Genomic DNA, 21,637 nt, shown 5'->3' with positions numbered 1-21,637 from the left:
CCTAAGAAAAGCATAATAAAACAGTGAAGATCCCAAACTTTCACAGCTCAAAAATTAATTGAGGTAATGGATGCAGTATTGTTCTGCTTCTGAATCCACTATAAATATATGTAATTTCTCCTCTTTTTAAGTTTTGCATTGTTCTTTTCTTACATAAAATTCTTTTTTTCATTGAAAAATAAAATTGTGAATGTTTCTCTTGTTTTTCCTACTTCTAAAAAGGCAGTTAAGTACTGCTCAGAAGTCTGATAACTGCAAAGCTGACAACGTATAAGGTCTCAATTTCAACTTAAAAAATAGTGTTCTACTCAACAGTCCTCTTTACCTGACAATAATTGCATTTCAGTTCATTAAGTATATGCATGGTAGACGTAGCGCATGCCAAGGATGACTTACCAAAGGCTCCAGAAGAAATGGTTGATGCAAACCTGGCTGTAGATATGCATCACTGTAAACTCATTTGGAAATGACGGTTTTCATTAAAAGAAACGTAAGCGGGGCTCCTGGGTAGCTCATCAATTGAGCATCTGACTCTTGATTTTGGCTCAGGTTATGATCTCACAGTTGTGAGATCAAACCCTGTGTCAGGCTCTGCACTGACAGCACAGAGTCTGCTTAAGATGCTCTCTCTCCCTCTCTCTGCCCCTCTCCTATTCGTGTGCAGGCACGTGTGCCATCTCCTCTCTCTCTAACATAAGATAGCAGAGCAGAGTTCCTAAGTTGTGCCCATTGAAATTAGACAGCTCTAGGGGCGGCTGGGTGGCTCAGCCGGGTAAGCATCCAACTATTGGTTTCAGTTCACATCATGATCTCACAGTTTATGGGTTTGAGCCCTACATTGGGCTCCATGCTGACAGTGCAGAGCCTGCTTGGGATTCTCTCTCTCCCTCTCTCACTGCCCCTCCCCCACTCTCTCTCTCTCTGTCTCTCTCTCAAAAATAAATAAATCTAAAAAACATTTAAAGAAATGAGACAGATTTAGATGCATGGCTTGGCTTTCCCAGGCACTATTCATGCGACCTTGAGTGAATCACTTTTCTAAGACTTATCTTTAAGTTGGAGATAAGTATTTCCTTATGAAGTTGTGAAGACCAAATAAGATGTGCCTGGCTGAGTGTGAGTGCTGAGGAAATGTTAATTTTAAAATTTCTTATGTAATATTAGCAGCTGTAATACAAGCATGGGTAGTTTTTTAAAGACTCCTCTTAGAAAACTTCCCAAATCTGATCTCTTATCACCTCTGGTTTCATTATCACCCTGGTCTGAGCCACTGTCATCTCTTGACAAACTACTGAAATTGCTTCCTAACGGTCTCCTTGGTCCATGCTTGCCTCTCTACAGCCTTTTCACAACGTCCTTTAAAACATCAATCAACTTCATATCACTTCCCTGCGCTTAGCTCTCAACAGCTTCCCATCATCTTAGAATAATAGAGTCCTAACCATGACCCCAGGGCTCTCCATGATGCCCTCCCCAATATGCACACATATGCTCTTGCTCACTCTCCTCCAGCCACACCCATTTCCTTGCAGCTCCTGACAAATTGCCACCTTAAGGTCTCTGACTTTACTGTTCCTCTGCTTGTAAATTTCCTGGCCCAAATATTCCACTTCATCCAGATCTCTGTTCAAGTAGCCTTCCCAGATTACCCTGTCTCAAGGAGGCAGAACAGCACTCTCTCTTGGTTTTCTTATCTAGCTTTCCTTTTTCTTCACAGCATTCATCACCCTACACATTTTCTTAAACAGATGTAACCTATTTTTTTAAGTTTATTTTCATTTATTTTGAGAGAGAGATAGAAAGTGGGGGATGGGCAGAAAGAGAGGGAGACAATCCCAAGAGGCTCTGTGCTGCCCCCCACAAACCCAGTTTTGGGGCTCAAGCTCGTGAACCATGAGATCATAACCTAAGCCAGGTCAAGAGTCAGATGCTTAACCGGCTGAGCCATCCAGGTGCCCCGATTTTAGAAGTTTTTTTTTAATGTTTATGTATTTTTGAGAGAGAGACAGAGAACAAGCAGAGGAGGGTCTGAGAGAGAGGGAGACACAGAATCCGAAGCAGGCTCCATGCTCTGAGCTGTCAGCACAGAGCCCCATGCAGGGCTCAAACTGTGAGATCATGACCTTAGCCAAAGTCGGACGCTTAGCCAAATATGTGACCCAGTTGCCCCCCCTTATTTATTTTTTAGGGAGAGAGAGAGGAAGTGTGAGAGTTGGGGAGAGGGGCAGAGAGAGAGAGAGAGAGAGAGAGAATCTTAAGCAGGCTCCATGCTCAGCACAGAGCTGACACAGGGCTTGGTCCCACAACCCTGAGATCATGACCTGAGCCAAAATCAAGAGTGGGGTACTCAACCCACTGAGCCCCCTAGACACTCCCACCCTAGACTGTTTTTATTGCCCTCCACAGAATGTAAGTTCCATGAAGGAGGGGCTTTTTCTGTTTTATTTGTCACTATATTCACCATGCCTACAAAATAGCCGGTTAGGTTGAATGCAATCAGCAACTCTGTATTAAATCAATGTATCCTTGAAATTTTTGTTAGATGATAAACTTCTTGAAGGTTAGTGAGTTATGTTTTCATCTTTGTATCCTAATCACCTGGCACCATTCCCAACCATTAAGAGATACTTAACAATGAAAAAAAAAATTGTTGTGAACAAAAAGGATGAACAGTTAATAGAAAAGGGAACAATTTGCATGTGGGTGGGGTGAGAAGAGAGCAAATTGTTTGCATTTATAAGTAGGAAGTTCTTTTCAAGTTTAAAAATGGTTGATATAGGGGTGCCTGTCTAGCTTAATCAGTAGAGCACCTGACTCTTGATCTCAGGGTTGTAAGTTCAAGCCCCATGTTGGGCAGAGAGATTACTTAAAATAAAATCTTTAAAAATAAATAAATAAAATAACAATGGTTAATATAGCTGTACGGTGCTTCCCACTCTAGAATAATCATGATCAAATGAAGCTGCTGAAGGTTTAGTCCTAATAATTAAAAGTATCTAATAAAATGTAATTACTTTCTTATCACACTTCTTTCCTTCAAATATTATATTTAAATATTGTGAAGAAGAAACAAGTACGGTCTCCTTTTATTGGTGCATTTAGTGTCTTCAGGTTCTAAGTACTAATCGATTTACCAAGTAATGGGCCTGGAATTTTAAGACAATCTAATAACCTCATTCTGGGCAAGGAGATAATTTTGTGTATCATCAGCACATCAGTCCCCCAGATAAACCGTGACTCCAGGCTTTGGAGTGATGGAATCACGTGTAGCCAGCGATTTAGAGAATAGCATTTGATGCAGCTTGTATTATGATATAGGTCTTCTTTGCATTGTTTTCGCTCCTCTGAGCATCAAGTGATTATGCCCTGGTGTAGCATTATAAATTAGTTTGGAGAAGGATATTAGACAATTTGGAATTTTCCATGGTGAACTTAATCTGTAGAAAATACATACAGGAAGTACAGATGTAAACTGATTACTTAGACACGATCCTACTCTAGAAACAGCCAGCTACACACAACAGCCTCAACAGCTTCTAAGCCTCATGCAAATTAACAATTTGCATTGTGCAGAATATTTTCCGTCCTGGCTGCAGCTTCCAGGCAGTGCCTCATTTACAAGGAGTCATGTGAGGAAGTAGCTGGGACCTGGCAGGGCCAGAACCATGTTACTTAAGTCACGTGGTACAGAATCATGGGGTGGGAATTGGGTGGGGAGATTATCCTACAGGGTTAGGATAATCCATAAGGTGGCAACTGGTTTCACCTCTCACTCATTCTCCAATTTCCTCAATCAGGACCCATGTATAGCTGTGCTAACCAAATACCACTCCCTCTGCCTTTGTGCAATGAGATCATTTAGTTTGAGCTTAAAAAAATAATAAATAGATAAAAAGAATCTACCCATAGTTTCTCCTGGTACCCCCTTGATGTTACACGCATCTGGATTCCAGTATCAGGCAGGAGATGTAATGCAGTATTTATTAATGATATCACATATTAGCTCAGAGACTGAAAGGCTTAAAAGAATATTTTATTTTATTTAAAAAAATTTTTACATAGTTTATTGTCAAGTTGGTTTCCATATAACACCCAGTGCTCATCCCCACAAGTGCCCTCATCCATTCCCATAACCTGCCTTCCCCTNACTTTCTCCAGGGTCTTTATTAAGAAGGGATGCTGTATTTTGCCAAATGCTTTTCTTCATCTATTGACAGGATCATATGATTTTTATCTTTCCTTTTTTTGATGTGATGTATCACATTGATTNCTGTTCATCACATTGAAGATCTCCTGCCATTCCTTTCTGGCCTGCCAAGTTTCAGTAGATAGGTCTGTCACCACTCTGATAGGTTTCCCTTTGTATGTTAGGGACCTTTTCTCCCAAGCTGCTTTCAAAATTCTCTGTCCTTATATATTGCCAGTTTCACTCTGTCGTGCAGAAGATCGATTCAAGTTACGTCTTAGGGGAGTTCTCTGTGTCTTTTGAATTTCAACATCTACTTCCCTCCCCAGATTGGGGGAAATTTTCTGCTATAATTTGTTCCAGGACTCCTTCAGCATCTTTCCCTCTCTCTTCCGCTTCTGGGATTCCTATGATATGGACATTGTTCCATTTGATTGTATTGCTGAGCTCTCGAACTCTTCTTTCATGTTCCTGAACAAGTTTATCTCTGTTTTTCTCAGTTTCTTCTTTTTCTATAATTGTGTCTTCTAAATCACTTATTCTCCTTTCCACCTCTTCAATCTGTGCATTGGATGCCTTCAGTTTATTATGTATCTCATTTATTGCATTTTTTAATTCATCGTAACTATTTTTAAGCTCCATAGTGTTTGTAACCATAGTTTCTCTGATGGCCTCCATTCTTTTTTCAAGCCCAGTGATTAATTTTATGATTATTGTTCTAAATTCTTGCTCAGTTATGTTGCTTATATCTGCTTTGAGCAGTTCTTTAGCTGTCAATTCTTCCTGGAATTTCTTTGGAGGAGAATTCTTTCATTTCATCATTTGGTTAGCTTTCTATCTCTTGTTAGTTTTAAAAGCTTGTTATGCACTCTGCACCTGTGAGTGCTGCTGTACCAAAGAAGGCTCTTTGACTGTCCAGGGCCTGTCCGTTCAGAAAGTGTTCTTTGAATGGTATCTCTTGGTCTCTCTTGTTGAGACCTTGGTTATTTTATTTTCCTACTCATGGTGGTATTTGGGACTCTCCACTATGTGTACTTTGGCTTGTTTCTTGAAGTAGCCCTGGAAAAGAAAACAGACAAACACACAGAGAACAAAGGCACACGAATGCACAGACAAATCCAACAAACACTCAAACCGAAAGGAAAAAACGAAAAAGAAAAGAGAAAAGAGGAAGGGAAAGGCAAATAATAAGAAATGAAAATACATAAAAAAGAAAAAAAGAAGAAAAGAAAAGGAAAAAAGAAGAAACCCAATAGACAAAGAACAGTTTAAAGCATGTAACCAGATTTCCCAGCTACAAATAAATAGCTGGGTGCATGCAGTGCTGGTGGAAGAGCATAGAGAAAGAGAGAAATGACAGGGCGGGGATGAAGCGAAATTGGAAATGAAATGAGCAGGCAGAAGGAATAAGAGGCTTTTTTCAAAGAGCGAAAGAGTGGAATATGGTTGGAGAAGAGGCGAAAGAAATGACGATGATGCTATGCAGAGAAACTATATAGTCTGATTACTCCAGAGAGAAAGAGATGAAAAGGTAGGTAGGTGTAGAATTTACATCTAGAGAATGGATTAAATGTGACTGTTTAAGCAAGCCAGTGACCACAGTTAATCAGGGCAGTGCATCCATTTTGGGCTTTCACCTGCTCTGGTAAAGAAAAAAAAAAAAAGAAGAAGAGGGCAGCTCTCTAGCAGGGATGGGTGTGGTTTGTTCCAGTGCGTCCCACGGGAGTCCTGCCTTGACGGTTGTGCGGAGAAGAATGGCGGCGCCCCAGTCCCTTCTTGAACCAAGTGTTGCAACTCACTTTTTTGGGTGTGTAAACTCCCTGTGCCAGGGGCGTAGCCAAGGTGGGCTGTGCTCTATATCCCAGGCCAGGCCTCGTTTCCAGATCTCAGCCTGCCCACTCCATTAAAATTGCCCAAAATATACACTCGCAGGCAAACCCCTCAGAGCAGTTTCAAGCCTCTCGCCTTCCCCCTGGGGATCGAGCCAGAAGCCGCTGCTCCCGTCTCCTCCAGGTCGGGCTGGCGAGCGAGGAGCAGTTTCACCCGGGGTCGCCTGGGACCAGTGCGTCCCGCCTAGGGTCAGCTGGACAGCAGGAAACCGGGTCCCTCTGTGTCCCATCGCCCGAAATATAAACTGGCAGGCAAATCCTCAGAGCAGTTTCAAGCCTCTGGCCTTCCGCCTGGGGAGCCAGAAGCACAAAGGCGTGGCCACCACGGGTCCCCTCCAGGTCGAGCTGGTGAGCAGGGAGCAGTTTTCCCGGGGGTCACCTGGGACGAGTACGTCCCGCCGAGAGTCAGCTGGAGAGCAGGAAACTGGATCCCTCTGTGTCCCGAGAGGAGGTTTTTCTCTTCTCCAGTGACAGGGACAGTGTCTTGAGCAGTTTCGGCCACTCTCTTTCCCCCCTAGAGTCACTGCGGCTCCTCGCAGAGGGGGATTCCCCCCACCCCATGTCTCCTGTCCCGGCCCGGTTTTATCTTCCCCAGGGGGCACTCGTGTTATAAGGTTTTCTCAGCTGACTCTGTCTCCTTTTCCTCCCAAACTCCTGGATTCTGTAAGTGTTCCTGTGGCTTCAGGCCTTTTCAGTGTGAGATATGGGGGCAAGTGAGATGTACGGAGCTCCCCACTTCTCCCCCATCTTGTCCTCTCCCCTTAAAAGAACATTTTAAAGTAAAAGAGCCTTTCATTTTTATTAATGATAATGGGCAATCACTACCATTCTTTTTTTTAATTAAAATAAAATTAACATACAGTATTATATTAGTTTCAGGTATACAATATAATGGTTCAACAGTTCTATACATTACTCAGTGCTCATCAAGATGAGTGTACTTTTTATCTATTTTGCCCATTCCTTCATCCTCCTCCCCTCTGGCAGCCACCAGTTTGCTCTCTATACTTAAGAGTGTGTGTTTTTGTTTTTCTCTTTCTTCTTTGTTTGTTTTATTTCTTAAATAACATAAATGGATGGAATCATACGGTATTTGTCTTTCTCTTATTTATTTTACTTAGCATTAAACCTTCTAGGTCTATCCACATTGTTGCAAACAGTAAGGTCTCATTCTTTTTTATGACTGAGTAATATTCCATTTTGTGTCATTTTGTGTGTGTGTGTGTGTGTGTGTGTGTATCACATCGTTATCCATTCTTCTATTTATGGACACTTGGACTGCTTCCATATTTTGACTATTGTAAATAATGCTGCAATAAACATAGGGGTGCATATATATATATTTTTTTTAATTAGTGTTTTTGTATTCTTTGGGTAAATACCCAGTAGTAAAATTGCTGGATTGTATGGTAATTCTATTTTTAATTTTTTGAGGAACTTCTATACTGTTTTCCACGGAGGCTGCATCACTTTACATTCCCACCAACAGTGCATAAGGGTTCCCTTTTCTACACATCCTCACTGATACTTGTTGTTTCTTTTTAATTTCTTTCAAGTCTTTCTTACAGGTGTAAGGTGGTATCTAATTGTATTTTGATTTAAATTTCCCTGATGATGATTGATGTTGAACATCTTTTCCTGTGTCGTCCATTTTTATGTTTTCTTTGGAAAAATGTCTATTCAGGTCCTCTGCCCATTTTTAACCAGATTGTTATTATTTTTTGGTGTTGACTTGTATAAGTTCTTTATATATTTTGGAATATTAACCCCTTATGGGAGATATCATTTGCAAATGTCTTCTCATATTCAGTAGGCTGCCTTGTTTATTGATGGTTTCCTTTGCTGTGCAAAAGCTTTTTATTTGGGGGTGGTTCCAAATAGTTTAATTTTGCTTTTAGTTTTAAAAGCAAAAGTGTCAGGGTTTTAGAAATGTCAGGGTGCCTGGGTGGCTCAGTTGGTTAAGTGTCTGACTCTTGATTTCGGCTCAGGTCATGATCTCATGGTTCAAGAGTTTGAGCCCCATGTGGGGCTCTGCACTGACAATATGGAGCCTGCTTGGGATTCTCTCTTTATCCCTCTCTCTCTGCCCCTCTCTCACTATCTCAAAATAAGTAGTCTTAAAAAAGTTCTTAGAAGTGCCACATTTTCATTTGCTGCTTGGACAATTTTTTTGAAATATTCTTGACTGAAATTTCACCATATGTAGTTAGGTACCATTTTGTCACTTAAGGGAAATAAATCACAAACTGACCATTCTTACCTGATAGATTGGGGAATTTGTAACTCAGATTGTGTCTAACACATAATATGTGTCCCTTAAATATTTTGTTGATGAGTAGGTAAATTTGATGGTTATTTGTGGAACCAAAAAAAATTTTAAAGAATGTTGCATTTAATCAAACAGCTGGCTATGAATGCAGTACATTAATATTTTCCCCCAATTTTTGTGGTCACTGCCAATGTTGTAGTGCCAAGTGTAGGAATGTAGGCCCATTGGTGCTCACATAGTGATGGTTGGTGTTGTCAATGCAGTCATCCTGAAAGAAAATTTGATTGATTATGGTAGTAAATATTTGTCAAAAATGTTTTACAACTCAATTACGGCATTTAAGGAATTATGCAGTCTTGGCTAGTTTACACTTTCCCGGTATACAAGAAGGGTGTGATGATCTCTTCATCACCATCATGGTTCATTTCCATGGTGTGCTGGAGCCAGCTAATATGTGCTCCTGAGAGCCAACTGTGTACAATTCTTCCCAATACAATGTTCAGCAACCTACATTTTGGTAGCTTGACCTTTGACATTTTGGCAGTATTTACACCATGGAAATTGTCCAGTGCTACAAATCAGGCTCCCTCCAGAGTGAGTTGTTGAACATTTACCAGTATATCAGTATTCATTCCTTACCCCAATCCTTCTAATTGCTTCTTTCCTTGCCTGCTTTAGAGCACACAGGAGGCAGGGAAGTCAAGGAATCAGATACTTGGATTGTATTAAAAACAAAATTTAACTGAATAAAAATTTAAGGATCTTATTAGCTTTATTCATGGCTTGATGAATCAGGCAACATCCAATCTAGCAGATAGAAAGGAGCTCTGAGAGGGGACCTGGGTAGTCACATAATTGAACATTTGGCTGTTGATTTCAGCTCAGGTCTTGATCTCAGGGTCATGAGTTCAGGCCTTGAGTTGGGCTCCATGCTGGGTACAAAGCATACTTAAAAAAAAAAAAAAAGGAGCTGTGAGGAGCTGTACAAAATAAAAGACTTTTATAGGCAGAAGGGAGCAGGAACAAGGAAGTTGTACAAGGCAAAAAGCCAATTGATTATTGCAAGGTTACTTTCCTTATAGGGGAAGACATGGGTCTTATCAGGCAGATTATATAACTAATGCTGTTCAGGTGGTCCCTGAATGACTGGTTTAAGATTCCATTTCCAGAAGAGCTGAAACTGTAATTAAGTCTGTTTGGTGACTTGGGGCTTAGCATGAGCAACTCCATTTTTGGTCTATTGTTTTGTGTTTAATACCTAGAATATAGATTCCTCTCCTTACTAGCTCTGTGACCTTGAACAAGTTATGTAATCTTTCTAATACCAGTTTATTCCTTAGTAAAATGGGTTGAAATAAGACTCACCTGAAGGGTCACCTGGGTGGGTCAACTGGTTAAGCATCTGACTTCAGCTCACATCATGATCTCATGGTCTGTGAGTTTGAGCCTCACATCAGGCTCTGTGCTGACAGCATGGAGCCTGCTTGGATCCTCTGTCTCCCTCTCTCTCTGCCCCTCCCCTGCTTATGCTTTCTCTCTCAAAAATAAACATTTAAAAAATTATTTTAAAAAACCCACCTCACCTCAAGATTTGAGGATAAAAGGAAATGACATACAATAACCATCTAACAATGCTTGGTACATAGTAAATGCTTGGTAAGTGGTATTTATTAGGTTTGGGTTTTTTATTATTATTATTATTATTGCCAGTACTGATAGCCATTCATTTATTCATTCAACAAATACATTTGGAATAGCTATTTACAAAGCACTTTTGATTTTGCCTATATGGTTTTAAACGTACAAATGAATAAGAATAAAATGCCACTCCAATATTCTGACCTTTCAGTTCACATATTTGATGTTATGTGGATTGCACATCTGAGCCCTTGACCTATGTCTTGGTTTGCTATCAATGGACAGATAGTTCCAGAGTCTGGTCAACTTATCTGTTAGGGCACCTTCTTCCCCCTCCCCCTCAACTACCCATTCTCATAAATATCTTCCTCACTCCTCCATTTCCTTCTCTTTCTTCCCAAGTAGGCAATCTTCCTGACATGCGGCAGCTTACTCTCTCAGGTCTGTGATCACGAGTTACTCTTGTGTAACTCACCTTGGAAGCTGCCTCTTTACATTCTAAGGCCAAGAACAAAGGCTTGATTTCTCATGAGATTTAATCTTTGGGCAAAAGTGCTACCCGAGGGTGTAAGCTGTCTGCCTTCTTGCCATTAAAGGTTCCCGTCCCCTTTTCTTACCCGTGCCGTCAACCTCCCACACATTGTGCAGCGTTCTCTGCCTCAGCATTCCTTCTGGGAGAAAAATGGTTCTTTAAATGGCAACGATAAATTCTAAACCCTCCAGATACTTACAGGTCCAAGTGCCATTGAGATTGAAATCATTAGGAATAGAAATATTTGTTGTAAGGGGGAGTAGTAGCCTCTTTATACTCTTCAAACATTAAGTGTGCCACAAACCTTCGATTCCTGCTGCCTTCTGCACACGTGGACTTCTTGTGGAATTCCTCAAATAATTTGAAGTGTGCCTTTTCAACATGATCGGGTTTTCAATAATTATATTTCAGAGCTGTTTTAAAATAAACACTTGAGACTGGTATGAATTGTTTCATGCTGGGAACTCTTTTGCCATCAGTTTTAAACTGTTGCTCTATGGGAGCAGCTTGACATTGTAAAGGTATAAACTTTGGCATGAATGAATACAAAACAGAACATGTCAAATGTTACTTTCTGCTCATTATTTTTTTCCAGTGTATTTAATTGATTTATTGCACCAGAAAAATGTCTTATAGAAACTATTTTTTATTAAAATACTTTATCACAATTGATATATTCCTGATACCCTATTGTTTCCATAACGTTCTAATAGACATCAGTAATATTGCCCAGCTTTCCACCATTCTATTTTCAGCAGTGTAAACTCTTGTGGATAAGTCAAGCTGTTAAAAAAAAAAAAATGTACACGATGTGTTTATGTATAGTTAAAATCCAGATAGTAGATTTTTCAAACTTGGTTTTAGACATTTCTTCGCAAAAGAGTCATATCCAATTCTTATCAAGAATGAACACACATCAAGTTCATTGAGAAACACCACTACCATTTACTTTAAATATTTTCTAGCTTTTTAAAAAAATGTATATTTATTTTTGAGAGAGAAAGAGAAAGAGAGGGGATCCAAAACCTCTGTGCTGATAGTGGGGAGCTCTTTGCAGGGTTTAAACTCACGAACTGCCAAGATCATGACCTGAGCTGCAGTCGGATGCTTAACCAACTGAGCCACGCAGGTGCCCCAATATTTCTTAGGTTTTTATAATGGGAAAAAATTAAATGTAGTCTCTCAAGGTAGAGAAATGAGTTTTAGATTTTTCAGAGCCAGAAAGAGAATACTTTAGAGCAAAATCAGACCAAGTCTTTGGAATTCAAAGTGGCTGAACCCCCAGAAGAAGCACTCTATAAAACCTGCCAATTGCATGCCTTCCAGAGGTCTGGACAAAATTCCTTTTTAATAATTCAGACATTTCTCTTTGTCAGTGATACAGGAACAACACCTCCAGAGAGTGGTATTTTTGGATTTATGATAAACTTCTCTGCATTTCTTGGTAAGTACCCAATACTTATGAAAAATTCAGTCTCAGGTGAAGTGAAATGTGTTGTTTACAGTTCGTATAAATGTTTTGTATATTTTTAAGCAGACCTAATTTTTCAGGACAATTTTAGATTGACAGCAAAATTGAACAAAAGGTAGAGATTTCTCATTCTGTGGCCTCCCCCACTATCATCAGCCCCAAAAAGAGTTGTACATTGGTCACAATTGATGAACCTATATTGACATATTACTATCCCACAAAATCCATAGTTTACATTAGGGTTTGCTCTTGGTGTGTATAATTTTATTTAAGTACAAGCTTTGCAACTAAAATTTGTTCTACTTTGAGAAACTTAAAATGACTGGAAATCCGAAGTTATTTATGGCCTCGTTTATAGAACTATTCTTCACTTCATCTAGTAATGTGCCACAGGATTTTGAAATGAATTTTAAATGAAACTTGATTTTTAAATTTGTGATTTGTATCCAATGCATTTGTGAAAGCCAAAGCACCTAGTGTATAAGCTAATGTTTCTTAGAGAGTGTCCTGAAGGCCACTTACCTCAAGATCATCTCAGATGCCAGTTAGAATGCATGTTCCCAGGGCAAACTGCAGATCTACTCAGTCAGAACCTGTGGGAGTGGGGTGCAAGAATCAGCGCAGTGGTCAAGCACTTGGGGGACTTGGATAGTTACTATAGCTTCAGAACCCTTGAAAAAGGTGTTGTCTGACCTATAAGAGAAAGGGAAACAAGGTGAAACAGACAACATTTTGTCTCCCACTCAGGTATGATTGTTCCTTTCAGTTCCTCAATGCACCTGAGACTAGGATACAATGCAGTTGATAGATAGATACAGTTGATAGGATACAAGCCTCTCATGAGCCAATAAATATAATGACTAAAAAACTAGATGTACTGTGGGATGATCTAGGTGTATAGATGTAAGATGGGGGGCTCTTTCTCCTAGTCCTTTCTTTCTTCTTCTTCTTTTTTTTTTAATGTTTAGTTTTGAGAGACAGTGTGTTGAGTGGACGGAGGGGCAGAGAGAGAGAGAGAGAGAGAGGGAAACAGAATCCGAAGCAGGTTCCAGGGTTGGAGATGTCAGCCCAGAACCCAACATGAGGCTCCAACTCAGAAACTGTGAGATCTTGACCTGAGCCAAAGTTGGAAGCTTAACTGACTGAGCCACCCAGGGGCCCCTCTCCCAGACCTTTGATAAGCCTTTACCCTCTGAACAGTCAGGTGTTTGTCAGTGGTCTATCACATAACCAATACTTTCTACCCTTCTCTACTGATACAGGGTGGGAAGGGGCAGAGGTGCGGGGAACCGTACTTTCTGACTTGGCATTTTTGGAATTTGTTCATCTTACTTGGTAGAGAGAAAGTTTCACCTGTCACTCACCTGTGCTGTTCTCATCCTGAGGTTTTGGAGGTGAGCAAGGGGAGTGTAGAAATAGGAGTCAATCAGTCCCAGTGTTCTCTTACACATCCTTGCCCAGAGTGTAGATTTAGAAGATGGAGGGGTTATTTCATCACTAGCAACCAGTAAATACAGCCTTTTGCTTATAGACAAGGCAGAATCTGTTATGAGCATCTTCACTTACAGTAGTCTATGATAAATGATTAGCTTTTAGCCTGCTGTTTAAAATTCAGCAAAAAAAAAAAAAATTGACCATCACACCATGTCAGTATGTTGAAATCTACTTTGTTCTTTTAACACATGCATGATACCCCTCTCATGGGTATATTATAATTTATTTAATTAGTCGCCAATTGTTAAGCATTTAGGCTGTTTCTCATTTTGCAATTTACAATGCTCAAGTGAATATTCTTTTTAATACATCTTTGCATATTGATATAAGTTCTTCTATAAGGTACATTTGCTGAATACAAGTTAATACAGATCTAAAATTTTGATAGATGTCCATGTATTCAACATTCATTTACTAAGTGCCTACTATGTGGTAGGCACTGTGCTTCTGCTTAGTGCTAGTGTCCCAGCAGCAGAAAAGACAAGGACCCTGCTGTTATGGAACTCATATACAGTAAAGTTTATTTATTTTGAGAGAGACAGAGACAGCACCAATGGGGGAGGGGCAGAGAAAGAGAGAGAGAGAGAATCTCAAGCAGGCTTAGCACTGCCAGCACAGAGCCCCACATGGGGCTTAGACCCATGAAGACCAGGAGACCATGACCTGAGCTGAAACCAAGAGCCAGATGCCCGCCCAACTGACTGCGCCACCCAGGTGCTCCAGAGATTATATGTTACTGTGACATTACTCTCCATAACAATAAGTGGTATTTGATTAATTGGTAAGGTCTTTGGAAAAACATACCCTTTGTACTCTTCTCATACCGTTCACAAGAATGAGTGGCAATGAAGGAACTAACCATGAAAAGCAAAACTGTAAGAGAATTAAATTATAGGAAAATACTTTTATTTATTTATTTATTTTTAATATTTTTATTTATTTCTAGGAGAGAGAGAGACAGCATGAGCAGGGGAGGGCCAGAGAGAGAGGGAGACACAGACCCTGAAATAGGCTCCAGGCTCTGAGCTGGCAGCCAGCACAGAGCCCGACGTGGGGCTCGAACCCACGAACCGCGAGATCATGACCTAAGCGAAAGTTGGACGTTCAACCGACTAAGCCACCCAGGTGCCCCAGGAAAATACTTTTAAAACCTGAGGATGGAAATGCTTTAAANCGAACCCACGAACCGCGAGATCATGACCTAAGCGAAAGTTGGACGTTCAACCGACTAAGCCACCCAGGCGCCCCAGGAAAATACTTTTAAAACCTGAGGATGGAAATGCTTTAAGCTTACACAAAAGCCAGAAGCTAAATGGAAAGAATTGATAGATTTAGTAGATAAGAAATTAAAACTTCTAAAAAAAATTAAAACTTCTGATGAAAGATACCAAAAAACAAAAAAAAATTAAAGACAGACCAGAAGAAAACTTGTAATATTTATAACAGACAATAGACTAATGTACATTGTGTTTAAAAAGCAACTGCTGGGGCACCTGGGTGAACCAGTTGGGTAAGTGACTGACTCTTGATTTCAGCTCAGGTCATGACCTCAGAGTTCCTGAGATCAAGCCCCACATCTGGTTCTGCGCTGATGGCATGGTGCCTGCTTGGGATCCTCTCTCTCTTTCTCTCTCTTCCCATCCTTCTTGCCCTCTTTCTCAGAATAAATATTTTTTTAAAAGCAACTACACATTAAAAATGAATAGAAAAACTCAAGAGAAAAGTAAAAAAAGTTTAAATGCAATTTTCAGAGAAAGATATGCAGATGACCAATTGACATACTGAAAGTTGCTCAATCTCACTAATGATCAGAGGAATGTAGTTTAAACCAACAGGTTGCTGATTTCCATTCATTAGGTTGGTAATAATTAAAAAAGCAAGGACTTCCAAAATTGCTTTCAAATTCTGCTGTGAGAGTATAAATGCTGCTATACAGTCTTGGGGCAATTTGCAGATACTTTTTGGCATTTCATTTGTGCACAGTTTTTGCTCTAGTAATATTGTTTCCAGGAATTCATCTTTCAGAAACACTGAAAGCATGCCAAATACTTGTGTACAAGGCTCTTCACTGAGCATTGCTTGTAATAGGAGAAACAGAGAGACAATGTAGAAATAGAATATTAAGAGAATGAAGAAATAAATATATAACATGATGAGACCCCTAAAAACGTGGAAGTAGGCTTACTTGTACTGACACGGTAGGATCTCCAAGGTGATTTATCTCAAGTGAAAAAGAGCAAGTCACAGAATATGTGCACAGTAGCATTTATGTGAAAAGGATAATAGGCAAGTGTATGTGATGGATAAACACACTGGGGAGAGAGTGATGGGGTGCAGAAGGACAAGGTATGCGTGAGTGGGAGACTATGGCAGTTGGGAAACTGAAATATAGACTTTAAAAACACAATGCAAAACTTTCCCTGTGTTTTTGTTCTAAAAGGTCTAATAATAAAAATTCATCAAAGTGTTTTTCTTTTTCAGGTGCAGCCACAATGTACACAAGGTACAAAATAGTGGAGAAGCAAAATCAAACCAGCTATTTCAGCACACCTGTTTTTAACCTAGTGTCGCTAGTTCTTGGATTGGTTGGATGTATCGGAATGGGCATTGTAGCCAATTTCCAGGTGTGTCCTGAAGTTTTTTTCTGTTCTTGGGGATGATGGAGTATGTGTGTGTCTGGAGGAAGGAAGCAAGAACACAAAGGCATACCTGTGCCACTAGAGTTATCAAATCATTGGTGAGTTTATAAAAGTTGGTTGGGATAGTTAGCTTCTTAGAAACACACCTTTATCATTTGAAAGTCAGTCCTGCCTGATATTGGGGGGTGGGGGTGGGGGTGCACATTCGCACAGCTATAAGAGAGCATGTTTCCTGTGATGTTCTGGGCTCTGCTTTGCCCCATGTTACTAACATGATCTGATGGGTGGGGAGAGCGACTTCAGTGATTTAAAGTTTCATTAAGAGTGTGAAAGTACTTGTGTGTATGAGTGTTTGTGTATGAGTGTGTGTGTGTACCAGTTCACAGACCATCACCGGATCTCTTCCCTTTGCAGGTGAGGATGTAGGTACATGAAGGTGAAATCATATGCTCAGTTCATATGTTATGGAGCCCAAACATGGCCCCACCGGAGCCAGTTAACTTACATGGTGACTCCTGTGGAGTCTGCTTGATAGATTCTCACTGTGTCAAGTGTTTGAAAAAAACCCTACCTGTTTTATTCTAACTTGTGGATACCTGTTCATCCCAAGGTCTATTTAATTAAAAAAAATTTTTTTTAATGTTTCCCTTATTTCTGAGAGAGAGAGAGAGACAGCGTGAGCAGGGGAGAGTCAGAGAAAGAGGGAGATACAGAATCTGAAACAGGCTCCAGGCTCTGACCTTGCTGTCAGCACAGAGCCTGACGTGGGGCTCGAACCCACAAACTGCTAGATCATGACCTGAGCCAAAGTTAGACACTTATCCAACTGAGCCACCCAGGTGCCCCTCAAGGTCTCTTTAAGGAAGGCATGGGAACTGTTTGTCCAAGGAGACAACATTTAAAATTTTAAAAAAGTATGTGTTATATTTCAAATTTGTACTAGTTATAACGGTATCATGTCCTAGGGTTATTGTAAGGGTCCCATGAGATGTTGCCCAGTAACCAGCAGGCCGAACGTGGCAGCCCACGGCCGACATTAGAGGCTAGCACCGAGCTGGTCCTGTTCCCTCTGCCACTATTGCTTCTTTATGGCAGCACAAAAGAGCTTACTCCAGAAAGACTTTTGGTTCTGCTCAGGAGGACCCCTTTAACTTTTGTTCCCCACCAGGAGTGGGCCCATCTTGCATGATGCTGATTTTCACAAAAAGGTGTCAGCCTTGGCTGCCAGCCAGCTGCTAAAGTACATGTCGGCACCCGGAAGCCACAGCACGGGGCTACTGCACTTGCTATTGGTCTGCGAGGGTAATAACCTCGGGCTTCCACCTGTACCATCTGCTTCCCATCCATTTGCTAACGTCCCATCCTGCATGAAGTCAGACTGTTCTGTCTTGCCTGCACCATGTGGCCTCGTGTATCACCTGTTCTGCACTGCACATGGGGGATGCCATCTGTCCATCAGGGAACACGATAAGGTGCTCCGGCAAAGTCGATCTATATTGTGAGGGCGAGGCGGCAGACACCCCTCCTTATATTGCACAGTGTCTCCAGGACACCCTGCGGGGTGGGGCAGGGATGGTCTCCCAAGCCTCGGGGCCGACCAGTTTTCGGTTTTGGCCATTATAAATCTGTAATTGTAGTTTTCGTATTAACACTGAAAGGTAGAAAGGTGAGAGGCAGGTTTGTAGCCTTCCCAGAACAAGTGTAGAGAACTTCATGAAGGGAATTGTGTGAATATATTCTGGCTCCATTTACTTTGCTACTCTTCTTGTCCCTTAATGGTGAAATAAGACAAAGTCTGCCATACATGGTTGCAGATGATGTTGGTCACATGGTGGAGACTCTTGCTTTATATTTTATGCTTGTATGCATGTGTTTTTTCATGACATTTTTTTTTTCAATTTTAAAAGTTTATGTTTATTTTGAGAGACAGAGACAGCATGAGCGGGGCGGGGGGGGAGGGGGGAAGGGGGTGTGGGAAAAGAGAGAATCCCAAGTGGATTCTACTCCACCAACACAAAGCCCCACGTGGGGCCCAAACCCACAAAACTGTGAAATCATGACCTGAGCTGAAACCAAGAGTTAGACGCTTAACCAACTGAGCCACCTAGGCGCCCCTTTTCACGACAATGTTTATTGAAAATTTCCTATGTGATAGAATTTATAAAAACATTCAATACTCATATCATTCTAATAACAGCCCCAGAAGACAGGTATTTTCCTCCTTTGCCAGTGGAGAAATGGAAGCCCAGATGAGTTAATGCTTGCCCAGGATTGTCTGAGCACCAAAGGGCAGAAGTGGACTTTGAATTGAAGCGGTCTTTCTAGAGCCTGTGGGGAAACCAGTGCCAGAATGGATGCATCTCTGAGAGAAAAAAACATGTACACAATTCACACTCCTAGCACCAGAAAGTGTGATGGGAAGCAAAATTAAAATGGGGGGGGGGGGTGTGAAGGGAAGATTTGGAATGATATAATCGTTAGTAGATTGTGGATATGAATTATTCGGTGGGGAATAGTAGGCATAGATGATATCCTATTGCTTTATTCTCTAAATAACTCACAGTATAAGCACCATAGCTATCAATTTTTAAACCAGAAAGGCAGACTTTAGAGAGAAAACTTAGATATCAGATAATTGAACTTGTGGTTCTCTTTAGGGTTTCTATGAGGTGATTACATCTTTACAGAAACCAGAAATAGAATCTTAAACTTTCCTGAGAGCAGTGTATTTGCCTTGTCATTGTTCCCATAAATATATCTTTACAACTTCCTTGTTTGATATCCTGTAATTCATTTTCAGCATGCCACGAGCAAACCAGCCCGAGCTGTTCCTTCCAGAGGAATTGGAGGTGTGCAGGCAGGAGAGCACTGGCTATCTTGGGGTTGGGGGTGGGGTGTGCTTGCATCGGAGTAAATTGTATTCATCAGAAGTTCCCAGAGCTCTCTGTTCTGAGCTGGTAGGCAGAATGGTGACTTTTTGGTATGTCCTCATCAACCTCTCTCGATGCTTTATTTTCCTTCCAGAAATTTCCTTTTTGGAAAAGTCATTTTCCAAGGTTTAACCCTTTCAACACTCTAGTTTTCTCTATTTTTACTATCTTTTATTGTTTTAAATGTCTGTTTATTTATTTTAAGTGCTTATTCACTTTTTGAGAGACAGAAACAAACAGAGAGTGAGTAGTAGAGGGACAGAGAGAGAGAGACACAGAATCCAAAGCAGGTTCCAGGCTCTTAGCTGTCAGCACAGAGCTTGATGCGGTGCTTGAACCCACAAACTGTGAGATGATGACCTGAGCCAAAGTCAGATGCTTAACCAACTGAATCACCTAGGTACCCCTCTATTTTTACTCTTTTGTATTAATAAGAGAGTTTTGAAAAAGAGATCCAAAAAGGTTCCTGGGTTTTCATTTTATCCTCTATCCAAAATTCATGCCTTTTCTAAGAATCATTTCCCTTCTAAAAGACACACTTGATGCGAGAGTGTGTACTCCACAGCAGAAAAAGCACATCCCTGTAATGATCCTGTAATGTCGGGGTTAATGTGGGGGGCGGGCCCATGAAGTTTGCAGATTTAGATCCTAAAGGATGTGTTGAATTGGCCAGGGTTGAGGAAGCGAATTCCCTGATAGTATAATTAGAGGAAACAGAGTATTTAACTTCAGGATGTTGATTTACTTAAGCCAAAAAGAAAGTAGAGAGTGGAAAGCATCAGGATTCTCAGAAGATTATTCCTGAAAATGACTCATTAGCAGTGGACACCTTACCTTTTATTTATTTTCCCTTGCCCAAATACCCTAACATTCAAGGGTGGGTGGGTGGCAAGGATCTGTTTGTCTTCATTTTTTTATTATTATTATGTTTTGGTTTAATATTGTTTTTTCCCCAGTTTTACTGAGGCATCATTAATATATAACCTTGTATTAGTCTAAGGTGTATAACATAGTGATTTGATATGTATATATTGCAAAACCATCACAATAAAGTTGTTAACATATGTTGCCTCACATAATTAAATTTTTTTTCTTGTGATGACAACTTTTAAGACTTACTGTGTTAGCAACTTTGGAATATATAGTACAGCACTGTTAACTATGCTCACCATGCTGTACATGACATTCTCAGGCCTTATATCTGGAAGTTTCTATGTTTTGACCCCCTTTTTCCCACTTCCAGCCCCCCCCCGATCGATCTGTTTTTGTATCCAAGAGTTCAATTTTTAACTTTTTAAAGATTCCACATATGAGTGAGATCATACAGTATTTGTCTTTCTCTGTCTGACTTATTTCACTTAGCATAATACCCTCAGTATCTATCTATGTTGTCATAAATGGCAAGATTTCTTCCTGTTTTATGGCTTAATAATAATTGGTGTGTGTGTATCACATTTTTATTATCCATTCATCCATTGATGGACACTTAGAGTTGTTTCTATGTTTTGCCTATTGTAAAAGTGCTGCTATGAACATGGGCATGCAGTTATCTTTTTGAGATAGTGATTTCATTTTCTTTGAATTTTTGTTATTTTTCATTGTAGTAAAATAATTGGCTATCTTAACCATTTTTAAGTATACAGTTCAGTGATCATTTTTTAAAATTCTTTAAGTACTTAAAGGTATACAAATACTATAAAGGGCATAGAATGTATTTTATTTTTTATATATAACTTTCCTAAATCTGTATGCCCATGCTAGGTATCCTAGGAATAAAAAATCCGTACCTAATAAATGAGTAATTGATATGCCATGTTGCAAAATGTCAATGCAACCGGATTTTGTTATAACATAAATCAAGTTGGGGATTTTCCCCTATATTCCTAGGTTTGATACCAGGAAATAAATTTCCCTAGAAAATAAGTTTGAAGGTGGTTTTTCTTTTTCTTTCCTTAAAAATAATTTTTTAATGTTTATTTTTGAGACAGAGCATGAGCAGGGGAGGGGCAAAGAGAGAGGGAGACACAGAATCTGAAGCAGGCTCTAGGCTCCACGCTGTCAGCACAGAGCCCAACATGGGGCTCGAACTCACGAACCGTGAGATCATGACCTGAGCCACCGCCCCTGGTTTTTCTTTTTTTAATCTTCGTTTCCCATGTGGAGAATAAAGATTTGATATCAGTTTATTTGTGAGCAGATGAAGAACACCATGGTTCTGGGGAAAGCTGGGTGGCCCAGAGCAAAGAACACTCTGGGAGGGACAGGGTGTAGATAGTGGGGCCAGCAGGGGTCTGGGGGCCCAAACCAGGCCCTCTTGGACAATACTTTCACCTCCTCCTTTCAAAGGTCACATTTTCAAGTTCAACCAGAGACTCTGTTGTTCAATCCAACATCATTGTTATACCAGAAGGTCGGTGCCCATTGCACAATTAAAAGCAGCCTAAAGTGAGCTCCTTGGATGGTCCATTATGAGCATGTTTGGGATCAATACCAGACTCTGTATACCTAGATTGGGTATAGGGGTGCCTTCTGGTTGACCTGTCGGGTTAAAGGATGGAGGGGCAGGCCCTTGATTTGAATCTGCCTGTG

General features: G+C 40.5%; 1 protein-coding gene across 3 annotated transcripts in view; it reads left to right on the top strand.

Annotated features, from left to right (window-relative positions):
* The window catches only part of DRAM1 (DNA damage regulated autophagy modulator 1), a 51,292-nt gene that overhangs the window by 7,213 nt on the left and 22,442 nt on the right, over window positions 1–21,637 (top strand). For all 3 annotated transcript variants that reach the window (XR_013337126.1, XR_013337125.1, XM_077772267.1), the window contains exons 2-3: window positions 11,891–11,958; window positions 15,961–16,103. Coding sequence is in view for 1 of the 3 variants with exons in the window: in XM_077772267.1 (XP_077628393.1) it covers window positions 11,891–11,958; window positions 15,961–16,103 (211 nt within the window). In the remaining 2 variants the exon portion in view is untranslated. The remainder of the gene's footprint in view (window positions 1–11,890; window positions 11,959–15,960; window positions 16,104–21,637) is intronic.

The sequence above is a fragment of the Crocuta crocuta genome, unplaced genomic scaffold, assembly GCF_008692635.1.
Source record: "Crocuta crocuta isolate KB4526 unplaced genomic scaffold, BGI_CrCroc_1.0 scaffold216, whole genome shotgun sequence".
NCBI lineage: Eukaryota > Metazoa > Chordata > Mammalia > Carnivora > Hyaenidae > Crocuta > Crocuta crocuta.
Note: the sequence above shows the minus strand (reverse complement) of the source record. Positions and strands in the feature narration are given on the sequence as shown.